Source organism: Haliotis rufescens, unplaced genomic scaffold, assembly GCF_023055435.1.
Source record: "Haliotis rufescens isolate VD_foot unplaced genomic scaffold, xgHalRufe1.0.p SCAF_16, whole genome shotgun sequence".
Taxonomy (NCBI): Eukaryota; Metazoa; Mollusca; class Gastropoda; order Lepetellida; family Haliotidae; genus Haliotis; species Haliotis rufescens.
Window position 1 is genome coordinate 20566422 of NW_025963846.1, and position 19842 is coordinate 20586263.

The window sequence follows — 19842 nt, forward strand, 5'->3', positions numbered from 1 at the left end:
AACTTCTGGTCCTTAAACTGACATGCAGATTTTGGTCAATTGCAGGATTTGCAAAGCATGTGCACCGCCAATTTAGCATGAACATATATATTCCAAATCTTTTCATGTTTTTAATCATCTGCTCATGTGTTTTGATGCACTTCGCGAAGTAAGACTTGTTTTGTTACAAGACAGACCTTGATTATCAATCAGATCGTCTTCACATGGCGACGCCATTTTATTTGAAGCAAATGCAAGTGATATGAGAGGTGGAATCTGATTGGTCAATAGGAGGGACATAGAAGGGACATAACTCGCAATAGCCACTGGTGATGTTACAATTGAGCCCAGAAATTCAAGCCTAATTCAGCAAGGATGAAAACTGGACTGTTACAGTCAGTCAGTCTCCTGCCTCAGGAAGATGCCCAAGTTCTTGTTAAGATAATGAATTGTTATGTCTTTATATACAATCAAACATCCCTCCCTATATTGTTATAAACTACACATGACTGATTAACTATAGCAATATCAACCCTGCAGAAAATGGCCAGCCAAATTTTACTTTCTTAGTCGGACCAATCGTCAGTGATTATATCAGTGATACCTGAAGTTAACATTAGTTCACATACATATACAAAAGTGATTTTTATCATATAGACTTAATTAAAAGTGATATTTTTAGGAAAGTGTCCTAGGAGACATTGACATTTTCACTTGGATGATATTTATACCTCTGAGGGCTGGAGGTTAGTGGTTTGAGATGAAGAGAGTTTCAGAAGAATGTCCAAACCATATACCAAATTTCAAGATCCAATCAAGGTAAAATAACCAACATATACCTTGATTAATTAATTACAAAATTATTACTGTCTCTAGGACTAAGTACAACTTAGTTGTCCTAAGTAGTTTAAAAATCAGTATCCCTTTTGAATATTGATACCATAAGTAGTTTCTATCAAAAAACAAATTAGTGGATTTTTTAATCTGTACTATATGGCAAATATTGTTCCATGCTTGATCTATATTTTTTAAGTCTGCATCTGAATTGTTAATATAATAATTTAAAGACATCACTATGATGTTGTTGTTTTCTATTGTTATTATTATTGTTATTATTGTAAATTGTTATTATCATTATTCCAATCCCGATTCCAATTATCATCATCATCATCAATATCATCATCATCATCATACCAATGCCAATCCCGAGGATGAGTCTGCCAGTCACTAACATGGCCAGGTTTTGTGCGGCTCCAAGTATCACACCTCCTATAGTAAAAACCAAGCTTGCTAAAATAGTTGTTGACTTTCTCCCAAATCTATCATTGAGAACTCCACCACACAGCGCTGCAACAAAAGCGGATCCTATCGTCACACTCACGACAACTTCTTCTCCGACAGATGTCAATGAAAAGTCATTTTTAACTAATAGCATTGCTCCCGACACAACACCAGTGTCATAACCGAACAGAAATCCACCGATGGCTGAGAAAAATGCCAGAACCCATATGAACAGTGTTGTTTTCGGCTGTTTAGTGCCGATCGAAAGGCCGTTTTCGTGTTTTGCCTCTGATGGGTCCATTTCGGGACGAAGACGTCCGACTAAGTTCGTCGTCTCCGAGGTATCTTCCAGACTCATCTCGTCAATATCGGTATCTCCCGTGTACATTATCTCGGATGACCTAGATCATGCCAACAACTGTCCGCAACTGTCAACACGAACCGATACAGCATTTTCTCTTCACAACAATCTGAACGTACTGCGGGTGCGTTCTGTCAGGGATGTGATTGTTTGGGCCTATGCCCGCATGAATGAGCGTGTGTAACATGTCGTTGCAGAGTTACGCCCCTTTGAATAGTTCGATTTTATCTGTAACATAAATATATATTTAAATTGGGCTGAAGGTGAATACTTTAATCAAATTAATTCGTAACCATGGCGAATTCGTTGCCACTCTACTCGTAGACATATATTTACCGTGAACTCGTAGACAAAACAAACTGACATATTTTACTCTTTATTCACAAAATAACCTGCAAAAGAAAACAATCGGAAATATGAACGAAACTTGCAAACAATGAAAATGTGTCTTTCAGTCAGGAAATGACCAAACCCGTCATATGCCTTCTTGTAAAACAAACCCCTGTTGTTTAGGTAAAACATGTCAATGTTCCCCTAAGTATCAATGATATTGATAATAATACCCATATTAATTATTATCATTCAATTCAAATATTTATTTTTTTTAAATGTGCCTACGAATTTACATGGTTTGTCATGGGTACAATGTGTGAAGCCCGTTTGTGGTGTCCCCCGCCTTGATATTGCTGGAATATTGCTGAAAGCGGCGTAAAACCATACTCATTCACTCAATTTAAATGGATGAGGGTGAAATGGGGTCGCGTCCAAAGGTATTGCACTTATATATATAGCGACGTACATGCACGTGTGTGTGTTGATATATACTTGTAATGATCAGGACTGATGCCGATTTATAGCGAGATACTAAGCAACAGGTTAACATGAATACCCCATTCAGACACAGTATACTGACTCCGAGCCATCCTTGTTTTGTCCCTTTAATGCCGAGCACCAGACAGGGTAACAACAAGTACCATCTTTTAACGTCTTTTGGTATGACGCGGCTGGGGTTCGAACCCCGGGACCTTCCGCTCTCTGGGCGGACGCTCTACCATTAGACCACGGTGGCGGTCGAATAAGATTGGTACTGAAGGAGTTCACCCTCGTGGATTGTAGCCATGGCAATGACTGATTAGTGCAGTGTCACATTGTCCTGATCGCAGAGAAGTCCTATTCTCAGCTTAAAACGTCTCGTGGTCTTACTTTCAACCCTCAGTGTCTTAAAAAAATACAGCAGAATATGCTCCGTTTCTTGTCTGGCCTTTGGGAAAATAGTAACTGACTCCGAGCCATCCTTGTTTTGTCCCTTTAATGCCGAGCACCAGACAGGGTAACAACAAGTACCATCTTTTAACGTCGACGCGCCCCGGACCTTTCGCTCTCCGGGCGGACTCTCTACCACTAGACCACGGAGGCGATCCCTTTTAACTTGTACAGATGAGCAGGGTCTCGTAAACATGTTTTTTAAACGTTCGACTCATTTTGGGAAAATTTAGAAATGAAAGTTATAACTTTAGAAAAGCAGGCACCATAAACCAAACTGGTTACATTGTTGCAATGTGTCGGTATTAAACCCTTCGGTATGTGCACACTTTGATGAAACTTATATTTTTTCAGAAACAACACAATGCATCGTTAATTAATATTTGCCCCGCCGAAACATCCTCTACCATGAGAAGCAAAAATAAAATATGAAATCAGAGACCAGAGAGACAGACATCAGAGACCAGAGAGTCAGACAGACTGACTGACTGACTGACTGACTGACAGAAAAAATATATTGTCTGATTTTATTTTAATTAAGGAATCGAAATAATGGTCCAGGAAACCAAAACGTGATTGAAATAATCCTTTTCATGTTTTTTCAGGTTCCCCCGTGTATTCGGAATTAAGTGTATATCGACGGCACAATGTCATTATTCGTCTGAATTAAATTTTGATTATTGTTCTAAGGGAACGAACAATAACTCGTGGGAATAAAATAATCTCTTTTCTTTCCTTGACTTGACAATACGAAAAAGGCACGAATATACAATGATGTTTCATTGTACGGGTATAATTGCTACCCATTGTCATAGCCATACGAACTGCCCTCGGGACATGGACTGTTTTAAGAGACGGTTAGACCCTTAATAATAAACTATGTCCTCGGCAATACTTATTGTCGTTTAACTGGTTTATTTCAATGGTGAGCGAGTGTGCTTGCGTAACCGCACCGTTGGCGTTCATCGCCAGCAATTAGGTGATGCACACATGTTCACATGTGTAGGCCAAGCCAAATTAATCGGGTATGTACATTAAATACACGTTAACGATCAAGGAGTGTGGGCCGCTTGCATATACAACACGTATAGTTGAACTGTGAGTATTTTCCATCTATGGCCAACTTTTAAAAAAACTTGGTTTAGGAATGTGCCGACTGCTAAAATACTTGAAATGTGAAAAAAAGTGAAAAGCAGACTTTGTAAAATCTCCCTGGATATAGTCTTGGTATCGAGATCACAGACTTCAGACCCTTGAGAGTAAATTAGGAACGGACTCCAACTCAAGTCTAGAATGATTTGGCTCGTTTTAAAATTAAGCATTGTTCTGGGCTTCATTTGGATTTGATTTGATTTTTTGTAGAAACATATTTTTAAATTAGATAAGTTTATATTTCTGGGACTTAATGTTAGTCTGAGCCGCTATGGCGCCCGACAGTCAAGACGTGACCCATGACATTGATAAGGACATGAGTTGACTGTCGGACCCCACCGCGGCTCTCGACAATCTAAATGTAAGGTTATTGACGTGAATCAATATTTTGTTGTACAGCTACGTATTCTTGTGCATCAATATACATATACAACCTATGTTTTAAGTGCATTCGTCGCCATAGCAGCGGATACTGGATACCCCATTATCCGTTTGCAATCAGCTGTGTATATATTAATCGACAAGTGAAACAGCTGGTAGAATTCCATAGAATACAATAAACCGAAACAGTTTGACAACACAATGATATAGACCATCATTAAGCTGTGAGTCACTCCATTCTTCTTGCAAAATACAACAATATATAATTATATTTTGATAATAATTATATAATTATATATTGATAATATTTGAAGTTCATATGCATTTAGATTGGACATTTTTAATTTGGCTAGAAATAGGGATATTCTGAACCTTATGTATGAATAAGGCTAACTGTATTCGATGTAGAAGTGTTGGCTTCAGCACATGTCCCCGTATTAATAATTAATACTATCTATATCCAATCGCAAACATTTTATTCCCATGTAATCTCCCAAAGGGGCGTCTGCATGGCCCAGTTCTGCACTCTGGCCGCCGCATGATCCCGGTTGCGAATTCCTGCACACACACACGCACGCACGCACGCACGCACGCATGCACACACATACATACACGAACACACACCCGAAACGGCGTATATATAGAAAGTCTCACCAGAGTGTCTTTTGATATCAAATATATCAACACGAGTTGATAAAAGTGGAAAAATTCCGAGGCTTCCCGAGGATTTTTGCCACTTTTATCATCCAACATCATTCTTCCAACTTTTTCAGTTTGTAGACAGTTATAAGCAGTGTCTTCAGGGTAAACAGTACTGCTTACAGCTTCAGTAGCAGAGCCATTAGTGATGTCATTTGATTTTGATGTCATGGTAACCAGTGATGTCACAATGGTCTGCAAAGCATTGTGATGAAATTTCATTGCAGCGTTATCTACAGTGTAGATATCGCTTGATCTCATCCAAGCGATATCTCCTGTGGGAGCCAGTTTTGGATGATAAATATATATTATGTATTTCCTCGCGATAGTTACATTGATCAGTTATATCATGTATCGCATGGCTTAGTTTTAGACTAACATCTAGTCTCTGAAAAAAATAGTTGTTAAATTATAGTTAAAAAATATAATAAAAGGGAGCCCACAGACTTTCTTCATTTTCAGAGACAAAATAAACAAATCTGCAGAGCTATAATTGCTTGGAAATTCACAACACATACAGATTGCTATCACCCATCACTGACATGACACTGAAAGTGGGTGTGGCAGGAATATCTAATGCCCCTACTATCTCTCCCCTAGACTAACATCTAGTCTCTGAAATGAACTTATTTTACAGATAAAAAGCGGTTGTTAAATTATAGTTAAAAAATATAATAAAGATGAGCCGAGAGACTTTCTTCATTTTCCTTCATTTTCCTGCGTCCAAGATTATTGCACTTGTATTGCGACAAGCAGTGCACGCGTGTGTATATGTGGCTGCTTGTACTAGTCCGGACTGATGCCGATTTATAGTGCTAGCCCATTGAGATACCATGCCACAGTTTAACATGAGTACCCCACTCAGACACAGAATACTGACTCCGAGCTGACCAGTCCTTGTTTTAGTCCCTTAATGCCGAGCGCCAGACAGGGTAACAACAAGTAGACCACGGAGGCTGTCAAAAAATAAATTAACATTAAATTCAACTTGACCGTGAAGTGAGAACACAACATGAAACTCACTAATCTTGGCATGAATATCAAACCAAAATATCTGTCAGAAAGACAATTCAATGTAGATTACATAGAGATGTCCGCATGTTGATTGCAACACTGTATTCATCATTACGTTTCGCTGGAGCCCCGTGAAGATCCGGGGTTGAATAGGTCTTCACCAACCCACACTTGCCGAAAAAGGTATGACGCGGCCGGGGATCGAACCCGGGCGGACGCTCTACCACTAGACCACGGAGGCGGTCTACTGAGTTAATGGCTGACAGGGGCGGTGGGGTAGTCAAGTGGGTAAAGCGTTCGCTCGTCACGTCGAAGACCCGGGTTCGATTCCCCACATGGATAAAATGTGTGAAGCCCCTTTCTGGTGTGCTCCGTCGTGATATTGCTGGAATATTGCTTAAAGCGACGTAAAAACATGCTTACTCACTCACTTATGTCTGACATGGTGGCGGATAAGCGCCTTAGTTTTCTTTCTGTCATAAAATACCAGAAAAAAATAAATGCCATTTTGCATATTATTGCAGTGTCGTGAATTGATATAGGCTCGGTACTGGGTCTAAATGACCTACTGTAAAGCACACTAACAATCTCCATTTCATAAAAGTTTCCCACAGGTGTGACCTGTTATATATAGGTCATGCGCTACATCACGTGATCTCTTATTCAGCAGTTAGCGGGCCTTGTGGGACAGAGCTGATTGAGTGAGTGAGAATCACAAATATACTATTATGACGTATGTTTGTTTTCCATAGAATGCATGCACATCACATTAAAACCGACTGACAACTTAGTTGATATCTATTTTCTTAAACACGTTTGAAGACGTGGACATCAATACATATTCTGAAACCGGTTTCTTCGGCGTTACAAACGTGTTTCCATAAAACCCTGTCAGGAGTATTTGTTGACTGGACTCCGTCTACTTAAATCAGTCGCGTACGAACAGTGGAACCAGTTTAGAATATCTGCACGATGCATATGCGCAGAAAGCTTTTAGCCCCGGAAGTGCAGACGCTAGTGTGTTTACTTGTAAAGATGTTTGTTTCTCTTCCACGTTGTGATTAATAACAGGGAAGATGACGAGTGTTGATTTATCGGAAACTGCCAACTGGCAGAACCACGAAATTGAGAGTTTACTGAATATTTGGTCGAAGAAGGATATTCAAAATGAACTGGGTAACATGCATCAAAACTTGCCAGTCTACGAGAAAATTTCTTCTCAACTTTCCTCAATGGGAATCAATCGATCAGCAATAAGTTGTCGAGATAAAATCAAGAAACTTAAATTCAAATACAGACGAATAAGAGAGAAAAAGGGCTACAAGAAAAGTAGTTTTAAGTTCTATGACATTCTTCGGTCGGTGTTGGGGGATAGCGTAGAGGAAGGTGGGGATGGGTACCCACAGCACGTGCCTCATCAACCACGCCCACATTCCCACCATGGTGATCACGCCAATGGACATGGATCTCATTACTATCCTCAAGAATACGACAAATCTAGATTCAGTCCAAGTGTTGTAAGCAATGACAATAACAGCATGATCTTGAGTGATTCTGAGTCGGACAGTGAATATGATTATGTGAAAGGTGATTTATCTGATGATGATTACCTACACGAAGAAATGTCTTCTCAGTATAGTGAGGCTCAACCGACATCTAGTGCAACACAACAGCCAGCAGGTCCAATGCATGACGGTGGAGGAGCCGGTAGCTACAGTAATATGTTTATGCATGGAGGACCTAGCAGATTTCCCAAATCAAATAAAACAGACAGTGTACCTAAAGATGATCCTGCCTCATTTTGGCAGCAAATGAACACAGGGCCACTTAATGCTGCTCGAATGGCAATGAGTAGACGGGCAGAATGTATGAGAGGAGGATTTGGGTTTGATAGAGGTTTTGGAATGATGCACCATCATCATCCCTTTATGGGCCGCGGACATGGGTGGCGGAGAGGAGGAGGAGGAGGGGGACGAAAAAGAGCTCGACTCGAGCAGACGTTTGATATGATGTTGAACAAAGTATCTCAAATTCAGAAAGACATGCAAGATCGCTTCCTATCAACCCACGAGAAACAACATCAGCAGCATCTGAATTTTGAGCTGCAGAGACAAGAGCTTGATAATAGGCAAAGAGAGATGGAGAGGAAACATGAGATGAACATGTTCCAAATGATGGTCAGTTCTCTTCATCATGATGGGAACCATTTAAACCATGCGCTTGGAAATGATATGGCTGTAAAGCACAGTGCCAGTACTCAAAACTCACCACAAACATCTTTTCCAGGGTATGGCAATATCTTCTTAAATTCTTTATTGATACTGTTATTCAATCTTGGTAATTTTCCAGATTATGAGTTAATGATAACTGACATATATTAACCATGTTTACATGGTTAACAGTGATGCATATTATCCTAAACAAAGTGGAATATTGTTTCATGCCAGTTGTCATGATTGTCATGATTGTCATGCAGACTTTGTTTAACATGTCAGTGGCCCAAGCAGTGGTTGAGTTACATTTGCTAAGATCAATTGGTTGTGATATACACAACATGCTATTAACAAGAGTATTCCAGGTATTGAGAATTGCACATTCTACCAAATGGTGACGAAATATGTGTGAAAATGATAAACATTAGGGCTGCAATGAATAACCCATGAGGCGAATATGATTCGTATCACGAAAAAAGGGGAATGAATACGAACATTAATTCACGAATAAAATAATTAGTCAGTAGTTGATGTATTATTTGTTATATTCAGTGAAACATTAACAACATAAATTGTCCAGGGGACTCCCTAAAATTGATTTCATGTGTTTACAGGCAATATGAGCATGATGATGATGAGGGTCCTGTAAAGTAATAAAATGAAGTTGTGTACTGTACTGTAAGATTTGATAATTATGTTAATTACATTGACTTTATGTTTCTTGTCAAAAATTCGATGATGTTTCTGATCTTCATGAGGGACACACTATATATGTATTCCCCGTCACAAAGATAAGTTAGAGAAATGAAATTTTACACACTGATGTTACTGGTCATGATCTAAAATGAGTTCGGAAATTGGTGCCGTTAATTATTTTTTTACAGAGTTATGGCCCTGACTCTATGTTTTTAAACATAGTGCATACTGCGTGAAATTGGGACAAGTTTTCAAAGAATCTGCTAAAGTTACACGAATGAAAGTTTGAAAGCTTATCTAAGAGACACTTGTCAAGACTGAGTCAGAAAATTGGCACCAAAAATTATGTTTTTCCAGAGTTACATCCTTTGCTACATATTTTAAAAATGTGAATACACAGTTCCAAGCGTTACGGCCCATGTTATTTTATATTGTGTCTGCAATGGGGAAATAAAAATCAGATTTTCTCACATCTTCCCGAGGCAAGAGAGTTAACTGACTTTAAAAGTCTAGTTTCCACCCTTGCCGAACTAGGCTGATATTATGGAGTTACATTTTGGCTGGACTAACGAGTCTATGCATAGTCCGATCAAAATCGCGCACCGAAATCGAAATCCGGTTTGTAAACTGTCGTGCAGATTTCGGTCGATTGCAGGATTTGCAAAGCATGATATTTTCCAAATCTTTTCATGTTTTAAATCAAGGTGCTCACGTGATTTGATGCATTTCACGATATAAGGCCCGTTTTATCATGATATAGAACTTGATTATCGATCAGATCGTCCTGACTGGGCGCCACCATTTTGTGTGAAGCAAACGCAAGTGATACGAGAGGTGGAATCTGATTGGCCCATAGGAGAGGTTTAGAAGGGACATAACTGGTAATAGCAACTGGGGCACTACGATCGAGCCCAGGAATTCCAGCCTAGTTCGGCAAGGGTGGAAACTGGACTTTTAAAGACAGTTAACTCTCTTGCCTCGAGAAGATGATTTTCTCATGACATAAGGCCACCGCAAAGCCTATCTCCTTTTAAGCATATATCAGACTTTTCTTTATAGTTAACATTTCTGTTTGTGTAAAACCCTGTCCTTGCATATATATTTTTTAAGGACATGCATTCACTATTTTCTAAAACATGTAAAAGGCTACCCGTTTAAGAATACAACATAACATTCCTTCAAGTACCTCGACACGTTTTCCATCACGTTGAACATTGAATGGAATAAGTTTGTGTCAAGCTGTTCTCGGGTAAAGTGAATCACATCCATCTCATAGGCAAAAGCTGTAGGTCCGTCATTCGTACACTTGATGTCAGCTGCTGATCATTGTTATGATCATGATAATCATGATGATGGTTATTACCTAGTCTGTCTTACAGACCCTGATACATTTATATCAACTACAGCCCATGCAAGTCTATAATGTTTGGCAAGTCTAGATTACTGCAAATGAAGAGAATCACTGGGCTCCCTTTTTATTAGATTTTTATTAAGATAACTGAACAACTGTTTTTTTCTGTATGATATGTTCATTTCAGAGACTATATGTTAGTCTAGTTATTACCTAGTCTGTCTTACAGACCCTGATACATTTATATCAACTACAGCCCATGCAAGTCTATAATGTTTGGCAAGTCTAGATTACTGCAGTATCATGTGGTAGGGGCAATAAAATTTCCTGTCACACACACTTTCAATGGCATGCCAGTGATGGGTGATAGGATCCTTTACACGTGTCGTAAAATTCCAAGAAATTATAGCACTGCAGATTTGTTTAGTCTCTGAAAATGAAGAGAATCACTGGGCTCCCTTTTTATTAGATTTTTATTAAGATAACTGAACAACTGTTTTTTTCTGTATATGTTCATTTCAGAGACTATATGTTAGTCTAGTTATTACCTTGCTCTTGAGATATGTATCACATAGTCATAAAACTGACAACTGGTTACAGGACCCGTGTAGATCTGGGTAGAGAATAGGTCTTCAGCAACCCATGCTTGCTGTAAGAGGCAACTATGTTTGTCATAAGAGGCGACTAACAGGACACAACATGAAACTCACTAATCTTGGCATGAATATCAAACAAAATATCTGTCAGAAAGACAAATGAATGCAGATTACATAGAGATGTCCGCATGTTGATTGCAACACTGAATTCATGATTACCTTTCGCTTGAGCCTCGTGAAGATCCGGGGTAGAATTGGTCTTCACCAACCCATGCTTGCTGTAGGCAACTCTGCGTGTCGAAAGAGGCAACAAATGGGATCGGGTGGTTAGGCTCGCTGACTTGGTTGATGCATGTCATCGTATCCCAATTGTGTGGATCAACGGTCTTGATATCAAGCACCTGTCTGGCCCTGATTTGAATATTTACAGACTGCCGTCATATAGCTGGAATATTCTTAATTGCAGCATTAAACAACAAACAAGCCGTTATTATTATCTCTTTTTCTGTCATAACCAGTGTCTCAAGCTGATATAATATGTTTACATGGTGGCATGGCACATGGTTAAGCAAAGTCAGTCACAGCGAGGAGTTGGTTGGGTTGCCGTATTTGGCAGCTTGGCTTTTAGAGAGTTATTATTATTCAAAGGTTGTTCAAAGTTTTTCGTTCACTCTAGTTCTAGGAAGCTGCACACAATGTCCCAGGAGGAAGTGAAAGCCACATGGCGGACGGCCGATATCGTGTGTTTTGATGTCGACTCAACCGTATGTAAAGATGAGGGTCTTGATGAGCTGGCAGCATTTTGTGGCGTTGGGGAGAAAGTAGCAGCATGGTACCTCTTGGAAATTTCTTCACCTAATTACTGTAAATCGTGAAATTAGCGCAAGAGTGAATTAAATGCGAAAAATGCCCGCATTTTTAAACATCTCATTTATATCAACAGTAAGACAATTTGGATAACAGAAATACCAACTTAGACATACGCTGAAAACTAACAAGTATGTATTCCACATCACAGTTTATTGAGCAGCACTATACTATATAACAAGTATATAAACAATGTCATTCAAACACTAATTATATCCTGTAAATTGTTACTGCTGAGGTCAAGACGAGAGTTCTACTCACTTATGTTATCCCTGATCACACCTGCAAGTCACAACAAAAAAAGTATCTGTTCTTCTTAGGAAAACACTATGTATTGTTTTAGCGGAAGTACTCTATTCAGTGCTAATAAGCGGTGCCATTTGGTGTGTGATTAGATTAATGTTAGGTTGGATACAGGTGAGGATTCTCCTATAAACCTAACAGAAGACATTTCCTTTAGATATAAATCCACTGATGCTTGAGAGGAGGGGGTCGTGGCATTCATATTGAGTCACATTTTTGGCCAGGCGCAAGTGGTTGCATTCTTTTAAAGACGTATTTATTTCACGATTTACAGTATTTTTTAACATGTTCAATACATATTTACTTCACCTTACAATGCAGGCTTTTGACACTGAAAATTGACACTGAAAATTTCCTATTTTCTTAGATTTGCCATATCAGCATGAACAGATTTTTTTTCCCCAATTTGTCATTGTCCTAACCCTTATGTTTACTGTAATGTTTATGTGGTGGCATGTGCACAGTGCTTAGGTCACAAATCAAGAGTACCTGGATGGCCGTCCACGTTTCGGCAGCTTGACTCCTGAGAGTTTCTAGGGCTTTGGTCCTGCCCCACACTGGAGCACATGTAACTCATGTGGCGTATCCTTGGGCAAGTGACTTTGTTCAAAATGTGCCTCTGTTCAACCAGCAGTGAATGGGTGCCCGGTAGAATGAGACGGCAGTGTGATTGTTGACCTTCTTTAAGATTGAGGCAGTCCCTGAATTAAAAAAAGAATGCTTCTGTGGTCTAGAAGATAAAGCATCTGTCCAGAGAGCGGAAAGTCAGTGGTTCAATCCTTGTCTGTGTCATACCAAAAGACTTTAAAAGATGGTACTTGTTGTTTCCCTGCCTGATCCTTGATGTTAAGATGATAAAACAAGGACTGGTCGGTTGAAGTCAGTATTCTGTGTCCGCAAGGGGTAACCATAATAAACTACAAAGCATGCAATCATACACACACATGCATGTCACTAAGTAAGTGCAATAATCTTAAAAGGACGTTAACAACTCTTTCAAAATCCATTAATTATCACAATGTTGTAGGACACAGAAGGCCATGGGAGGAGACGTGTCATTCCGTGTGGCACTGAGTGAGAGGCTGAATATTGTCAAACCATCAAAACAACAGCTCAATGATTTTGTAGCCAACCATCCCCCTCAACTTAGTGATGGCATGAGGTAAGAGAGCCTGTGGTTACATTAGGAATAGAAATGTAGTCGTTTTCATGTGTGCCACAGGGCACTCAGATGTTTAGGTGTGCCCTTTGGAATTAAAGTGTGCTCTTCAGAATTAAAGTGTTCCCTTTGGAATTAAAGTGTGCTCTTCAGAATTAAAGTGTGCTCTTCAGAATTAAAGTGTGCCCTTTGGAATTAAAGTGTGCTCTTTGGAATTAAAGTGTGCCCTTTGGAATTAAAGTGTGCTCTTTGGAATTAAAGTGTGCTCTTCAGAATTAAAGTGTGCCCTTTGGAATTAAAGTGTGCCTTTTGGAATTAAAGTGTGCCCTTTGGAATTAAAGTGTGCTCTTCGGAATTAAAGTGTGCCCTTTGGAATTAAAGTGTGCTCTTCAGAATTAAAGTGTGCCCTTTGGAATTAAAGTGTGCCCTTTGGAATTAAAGTGTGCTCTTCAGAATTAAAGTGTGCCCTTTGGAATTAAAGTGTGCTCTTCAGAATTAAAGTGTGCCTTTTGGAATTAAAGTGTGCCCTTTGGAACTTGTATTAACAGTGCCATGATTTTAATGTAAACGGCACTAAAATAAGACAAAGTTCAAACTGTAAACATAGTAAAGCTAGACTTGTCCAATCTCTTTGGTCAAAGTCTGTTATCATGTGATAATTGGTTCACCATATAACAGCTAAGATTAACATTTACTTCCAGAAATGTTATTTAATAGTATGTAAATACAAAAAAACAATCCAAATGGAGCCTAGAACAATGCTTAACTTCAGGCCAAATCATACTAGAGTTGAGTTGGACTCTTTAATGTATTCTCTAGGATCTTGGAGACGGATTAATCATAGCTATGTGATGTCAATATATTCAAGCATACATATCAACAAAAACAGTAAAATCTATCTAACATAAATGGGTGTTTCATGTATTTCTGGATTTGTTATTTCAGAAGCTTGCTTGGACTTAATATTGACAGATTACTGTAAGTTTTGAGTTTTTTACGTCTATTTATGACAATTATTGTGGCACTTTCAGTGACTTGGTGAGTGCACTGAGACAGAAGGGTCGAACTGTGTACCTGGTGTCTGGGGGGTTTCGGTCCATCATTGAACCTGCCGCTGATCTACTTTCTATACCTGCTGAAAATATCTATGCCAACAAACTCAAGTTCTACTATACAGGTGAGACTTTTCCAGGATTAACATAGCTGGGGGAATTCAGAGCAGTGCTGGGACGAAGGGTTTGGGGTGGGAGGTTCAAACCCCATGAACCTTTGCCTTCTACCTTTGGAAATTATTATTGAGATACCTTTGTGCCATGTTGTGCATCCCTATCTGATTGTCAAGTGGACAAGGCCCTCAGTACCTCATATTTGTTTGTTTGTTGTTTAAAGGGGAAGTGTACACGCAAAAATCACTTTTTATCTTTTCTAAACAAAACGAAATTTTAGAATTAATTAGTATCTGTGTTTGAAAATATACACTCATTTTTTTCACAGTGAAAGTAGGAAGCTCACAATAGTGTGAAAATGATATGCCGTTATGAGGCCTTCGTTTTTCGAGCTAAACAGGCCTGAGTTATCCCCCTTAGATTATGACGTAATTGGTGCCAATTCAACTGGGTCCCTGTCTATTCTCAACGCAAAAGATATCAAGTACCAGTTTGCGGTAAAACAACATGGCCTACGACACATTCCGGCGCAGTGGTGACTCAGCATAACACTATGCTGGCTGGCATCTGAGACGCTAGAATCACACACCTGTACCTACACCACGTGAAGCGGCTCTAACAAAGCATGATGACGTCATAATGTTTATCAATTGGCACCAATGACGTCATATTGCAAGGGGCATAAGCCATGGTGTTTTTGTTGTGGAAATTGAACACTTGGTAAATGTGAAAAATATCAATCATTTTAATGCGATAAATATGTTAATAAATTGTGATATTTTTATATTTTTGTCTATGACACTTCTAGGTTAACACTTTTAATGTGGAAAAAGTACAAGAAAAATAGGTTCATTTCCGTGTGAACTTGCCCTTTAACGCCACACTAAGCAGTCCAGCTATATGGCCGCGGTCTGTACGTAATCAAGTCTGGACCAGACAATCCAGTGATTGACGATGTCATGCTCATCGAACCATGCAATTAGAATACGATGACATGCATCAACCAAATAAGTGATCACTACCATATAAATCCTGTTAGTCGCCTCTTACCACAAGCATAGTTGCCTCTTACTCCAAGCATGGGTTGTAGGAGACCTATTCTATCCCGGATCTTCACGGGGCTCATGCTTGTTGTAAGAGATAACTAAGCTGAGGATTACCAGTACATGATATATTAAATTTGTAAATTATAATCCTTTAGAGTTTCTTTTCACAAACACCTGGTATCATCACTGTTTTAGTTATCCATTCATATAATTTTCACTGCTGTTTTGCCTTTTGTGACAAATGGAATCTGATCATGCTGTATTGGTGGTTAATAGAGACTAATTCAGAGCTCCAGATAAGCTTTTGGTGTTGCGGGTATTTTACCCATGCATTTTAAAATCATTGGGTATCAGTAATTCTATCTGCGTATTCAAATTTCTGTTACCCACTAGTTTTTACACATGTGGGTATTTAAGTTAAATATTTAAAAACACTCTTCATCAAGTCCCTGCAAAGTGGTGTCGTGTGGGTTCGAGAGCTTTATAGGACTCAAAAATACCACGATACTTCCACAAGAAAGTGTGATGGCAAATGATCATGATGTAACTGTCATCGTGGAGTTTGGCAAGGTTGACGGAATGCCCGTTTATAATTTCAAAATAAGTTGCTGATTTGCTAATCGAATACGCAGGGTTACTTCACAATATTTTGATGATACGCACACGTTTTATTTTTGTAGCGTATCTGTAATGTTCGTTGCGTATTTGATACGCTTGGATTATATTTTACTGTGTATTTCTGCATTTCTGATGCGTATTTCACGCAGATACACAGCTTATCTGGAGCTCTGCTAATTATTATCTGGTGTTAACGTTTTATATAATCATATTTACCTTGTTTATCATCATTACCAAATTCTGACTACAGGGGAGTATGCTGGATTTGATGAAAGCCAGCCAACATCTGACTCCGGCGGCAAGCCCCGTGTGATGCAGATCATCAAGGATCGTCATAAAGACAACAAGCTGGTGATGATCGGGGATGGCGCCACGGACTTGGAGGCAGCACCACCTGCTGTAAGTGTCTTCTTAGCTGTAGGGGGGTGGTCGGGTAGCCTAGTGGTTACAGCATTCGCTCGTCACGCCGAAGACCCGGGTTCGATTCCTGACATGGGTACAATGTGTGAAGCCCATGTCTGGTGTCCCCCGCCGTGATATTGCTGGAATATTGCTAAAAGCGTCGTAAAACCAAACTCACTCACTCACTCACTCTTAGCTGTAGGATGATGACTAGTGAGGAGTGAGTTGGGTTTAACACTGGTTTGAACTGTACTGCAGTTATCATTGGCACGTCATGGCGTGATGTGGAAGGAAGCATTTACTGCTTTGGTGAAACACACAACCACAGGTATGGTGCTGACAAAGCTAGACACATCATCAGGTGAACCTGAATTCAACCCCTGATTGTATGGCTGTGGCATGGGTAATGGATGCAGCACGAACATGCAACACGAACATGCAGCTGGATGCACAGCAAACTGAGGCGCCTTTGAAAACTTGGCCACCCATGCCCTCATCATTTGAATGCAATAATATCCTATTTCCAAAAGTAAATATGTACCAGAAATAATATATTCTAGTTTCCTTTTTTTCAATTAATGCTTTTGCTGTATATATGTATTATAATAATAACTTTAAGCATGGTAAGAGAAGCAGTTTGGTATATTAATGGTCATCTTTTAATATGCACCAGTTTGACCTATCACCATTTGAGATCAGCCAATCAGTTATTGTAACTAGCTGCAGTTATCATATCCACTTATCTTTTCCTTGTTTGATATCAGCTTTGTTTCATCAAAAGTGAACAAAGAATAAGGATTCCAAATCGGGGGGAAAAAACAATACAAGTTTTGTGAAACAAGATGGAGACAGCCTTGAAATTTTTTATTGAATACAATAAAATTGCGAAATAGTTTGAACACCTTTATAACCAGATAGTGTAACCATGGTAATAATAGGACTTACTTGTGTATTTACAAATGGGTATACACAGACAGAGAGAGCTGAGGTAACCTGACATGGAAACACATCCGCAAAACATCATCATCAACTTCCGAGAGTGTGTCCAGATTCAATGTTGATAAATTTTCAATAATCGATAGGTTGATGATGTTGGTATCAATCACAAATTTAGTGCTCGTTTCCTATGACTAGTGTTGAGTTGGTGCTTCATGTCATTCAAGTCATTGTTTCATCATGACATGACAAACTGTAAAGCCAGAAATGCTGTTTTGCTTCAGACTGTTGAAAAAGACCATGCAAATCCCAGCTCACTCGCTCCTTTCCCCCCCCCCCCCCCCCCCCCTTCCTTTCCACCCCACACAACCCACCCACCCTCCTCTGAATATCACATGGTTCATCCCTTATTAATGGAAGCAAGGAAGCACACACCTCTTTGTTTCATTAATGTCATGATTACCAGTCATCCACCTGCTCACTTTGATCCTGTGTTTCCAGGATGCTTTCATTGGCTATGGAGGGAATGTGGTCCGAGAGAGTGTCAAGTCCAGAGCTGCATGGTTTGTTACAGACTTTCAGGAACTAATCACTGAACTCAACTCATCTAGCTAGTGGAGAAATATGCTTGACATCACTTTGTATCACACGGCTTTGGCACGTTGTCAGTCTCATTAAAATCAGACCTTAGTTCTCGCTACCGCTAAACAAAGATCTGAGGACATCCCATTAGGGGTCACGTCAGAACAACCTTTCATCCGACCAATCAGAGCGTCGTTTCCCAGATCATGAAAATGACAGTCAGAATGTGATTTGGATTCATGCAACCTAGAAAACTTTAACACAGGGTATGCTGAAAGGTAGTTATGGGTTTAAGACTGAATCTATACAATCTAGACCATATATTTGCAATTCCAGAATGTTCTTTTGTTCAGGTTTCAATTTTTTTAATTGAGAATTTGTCCAAATATGTTTTGAAGCGTAGTCGCTAATTTGAATTTAGTGCCGCAAAGCACGAGAAAGCTGCCTTCTTATTAGTAAATGTCGACTTATTGTCAGTCCTTCCATTGGTCTGTCAAAATTCGTGCAAGGTTGGTCTGACAGGACCCTGACCCGTAATGGGATGTCCTCAGATCTTTATTTAGCGATAGCGAGAACTAAGATCTGATTTTAATGAGATTGGCACGTTGTGTATCACTTCTTATAATTGTTTTAATGGTTGGTATTGGTGAGAGTACTTGAAAACCAAACAAATTATACAAATTGTCAATTTGGAAAATGGTATTTCAATGCAAGGAAATCCCAGATTGTAATTATGAATTAAATCTTATGAAATTTAAACTTTAAGCAAATTTGTGATAAGGTTATGGGAGCAGTGCCATTGTAAAGGATTAAATGGTATTTGTGTCATGATTTGGTTTAATCACAAATGTATTGGCCAATATGCAACCAGCTACTTCATCATCTGATTTCTTTCTACTAGGGAGACTATAACCTCTTTATTTTTAGCATGATCTGCAAGATGTTAAGATATTAATTATTATACTCTTTTAATATCCCTGATTAAAGTTTTTATCTACTTTTATGCTGAGCAAGTGGAATGTTGAGTTTTTCCAGATATAATTGTGTTTTATTTTGTCACTGTTATTTTATTATGTTGTTAATGATGTCATGCTACTCAGAATTAATTCCTATTTGTAACATAATGTATTAATTGAAAAATATATTGCACATTAGGAATGTAAATAATACTTTGTATTTGATAAATGATAAAAATGAATATGTTTTGTCATTTTCTTTTGTACACGGAAAACATCGACAGACTTAATCATGTTAAGTAGCAACAATTTTAGAATCTGATAGCTTGTGAGGAAAATGAAGTGAATTGTCAATGCTTAACTTGAAGGTTAACACAGATTTCATGTGAAAGAACAAAGAACAGCGTGGAAAGAACAGAATGGGGTTTACAGGGTAGACATTGGCATGGTTACTGCACTCAGCTGTATTCCCGTTATATATGATGGTGGTCTGTAAGTATTCCAGCCTGGACCAGACAATCCAATGATACTATGAGCAATGATCCACGCTGTCAGGGAAGGAGGACACACCATCAACCAAGTCACCGAGACTGATCGCCCATTCCATTTGGTTGCCAGCATAGGTTGCTGTGGACCAGTTCTAATCCAGAATCCCTACAGGGGACCAGTCAATAAGGATCTGGTGGTTGCAATCTATGTCCTGCCTGGCTATGTATCATCGTATCCGACAGCGTGGATGTTGCTCATGTTATCAACCACTGGTCTGCCTGGGACTCTATTAATTAGTCAGCCATTGAGTGTTGCTGGCAACAGCTTAGAAA

At 39.2% G+C, this 19842-nt stretch overlaps 2 protein-coding genes across 3 annotated transcripts in view; one reads left to right on the plus strand and one right to left on the minus strand.

The window, feature by feature from the left end:
• The window catches only part of LOC124121997 (proton myo-inositol cotransporter-like), a 26182-nt gene extending 24401 nt beyond the window's left edge, over window positions 1-1781 (minus strand). The window contains exon 1 of the mRNA XM_046485144.2: window positions 1174-1781. Coding sequence (XP_046341100.2) covers window positions 1174-1648 — 475 coding nt within the window. The 5' untranslated portion in view covers window positions 1649-1781. The remainder of the gene's footprint in view (window positions 1-1173) is intronic.
• Window positions 1-19263, plus strand: part of LOC124122005 (phosphoserine phosphatase-like) — a 22859-nt gene extending 3596 nt beyond the window's left edge. Inside the window, exons 1-6 of one of the 2 annotated variants that reach the window (XM_046485155.2) lie at window positions 7099-8417; window positions 11663-11818; window positions 13184-13318; window positions 14347-14492; window positions 16396-16544; window positions 17985-19263. In XM_046485155.2, coding sequence (XP_046341111.2) covers window positions 7207-8417; window positions 11663-11818; window positions 13184-13318; window positions 14347-14492; window positions 16396-16544; window positions 17985-18098 — 1911 coding nt within the window. In that variant the 5' untranslated portion in view covers window positions 7099-7206 and the 3' untranslated portion in view covers window positions 18099-19263. Of the gene's footprint in view, window positions 1-7098; window positions 8418-11662; window positions 11819-13183; window positions 13319-14346; window positions 14493-16395; window positions 16545-17984 lie in introns of those variants that run through there. The other variant, XM_048396971.1, reaches the window with a different exon arrangement.
• The last annotated feature ends 579 nt before the right edge of the window (window positions 19264-19842 follow it).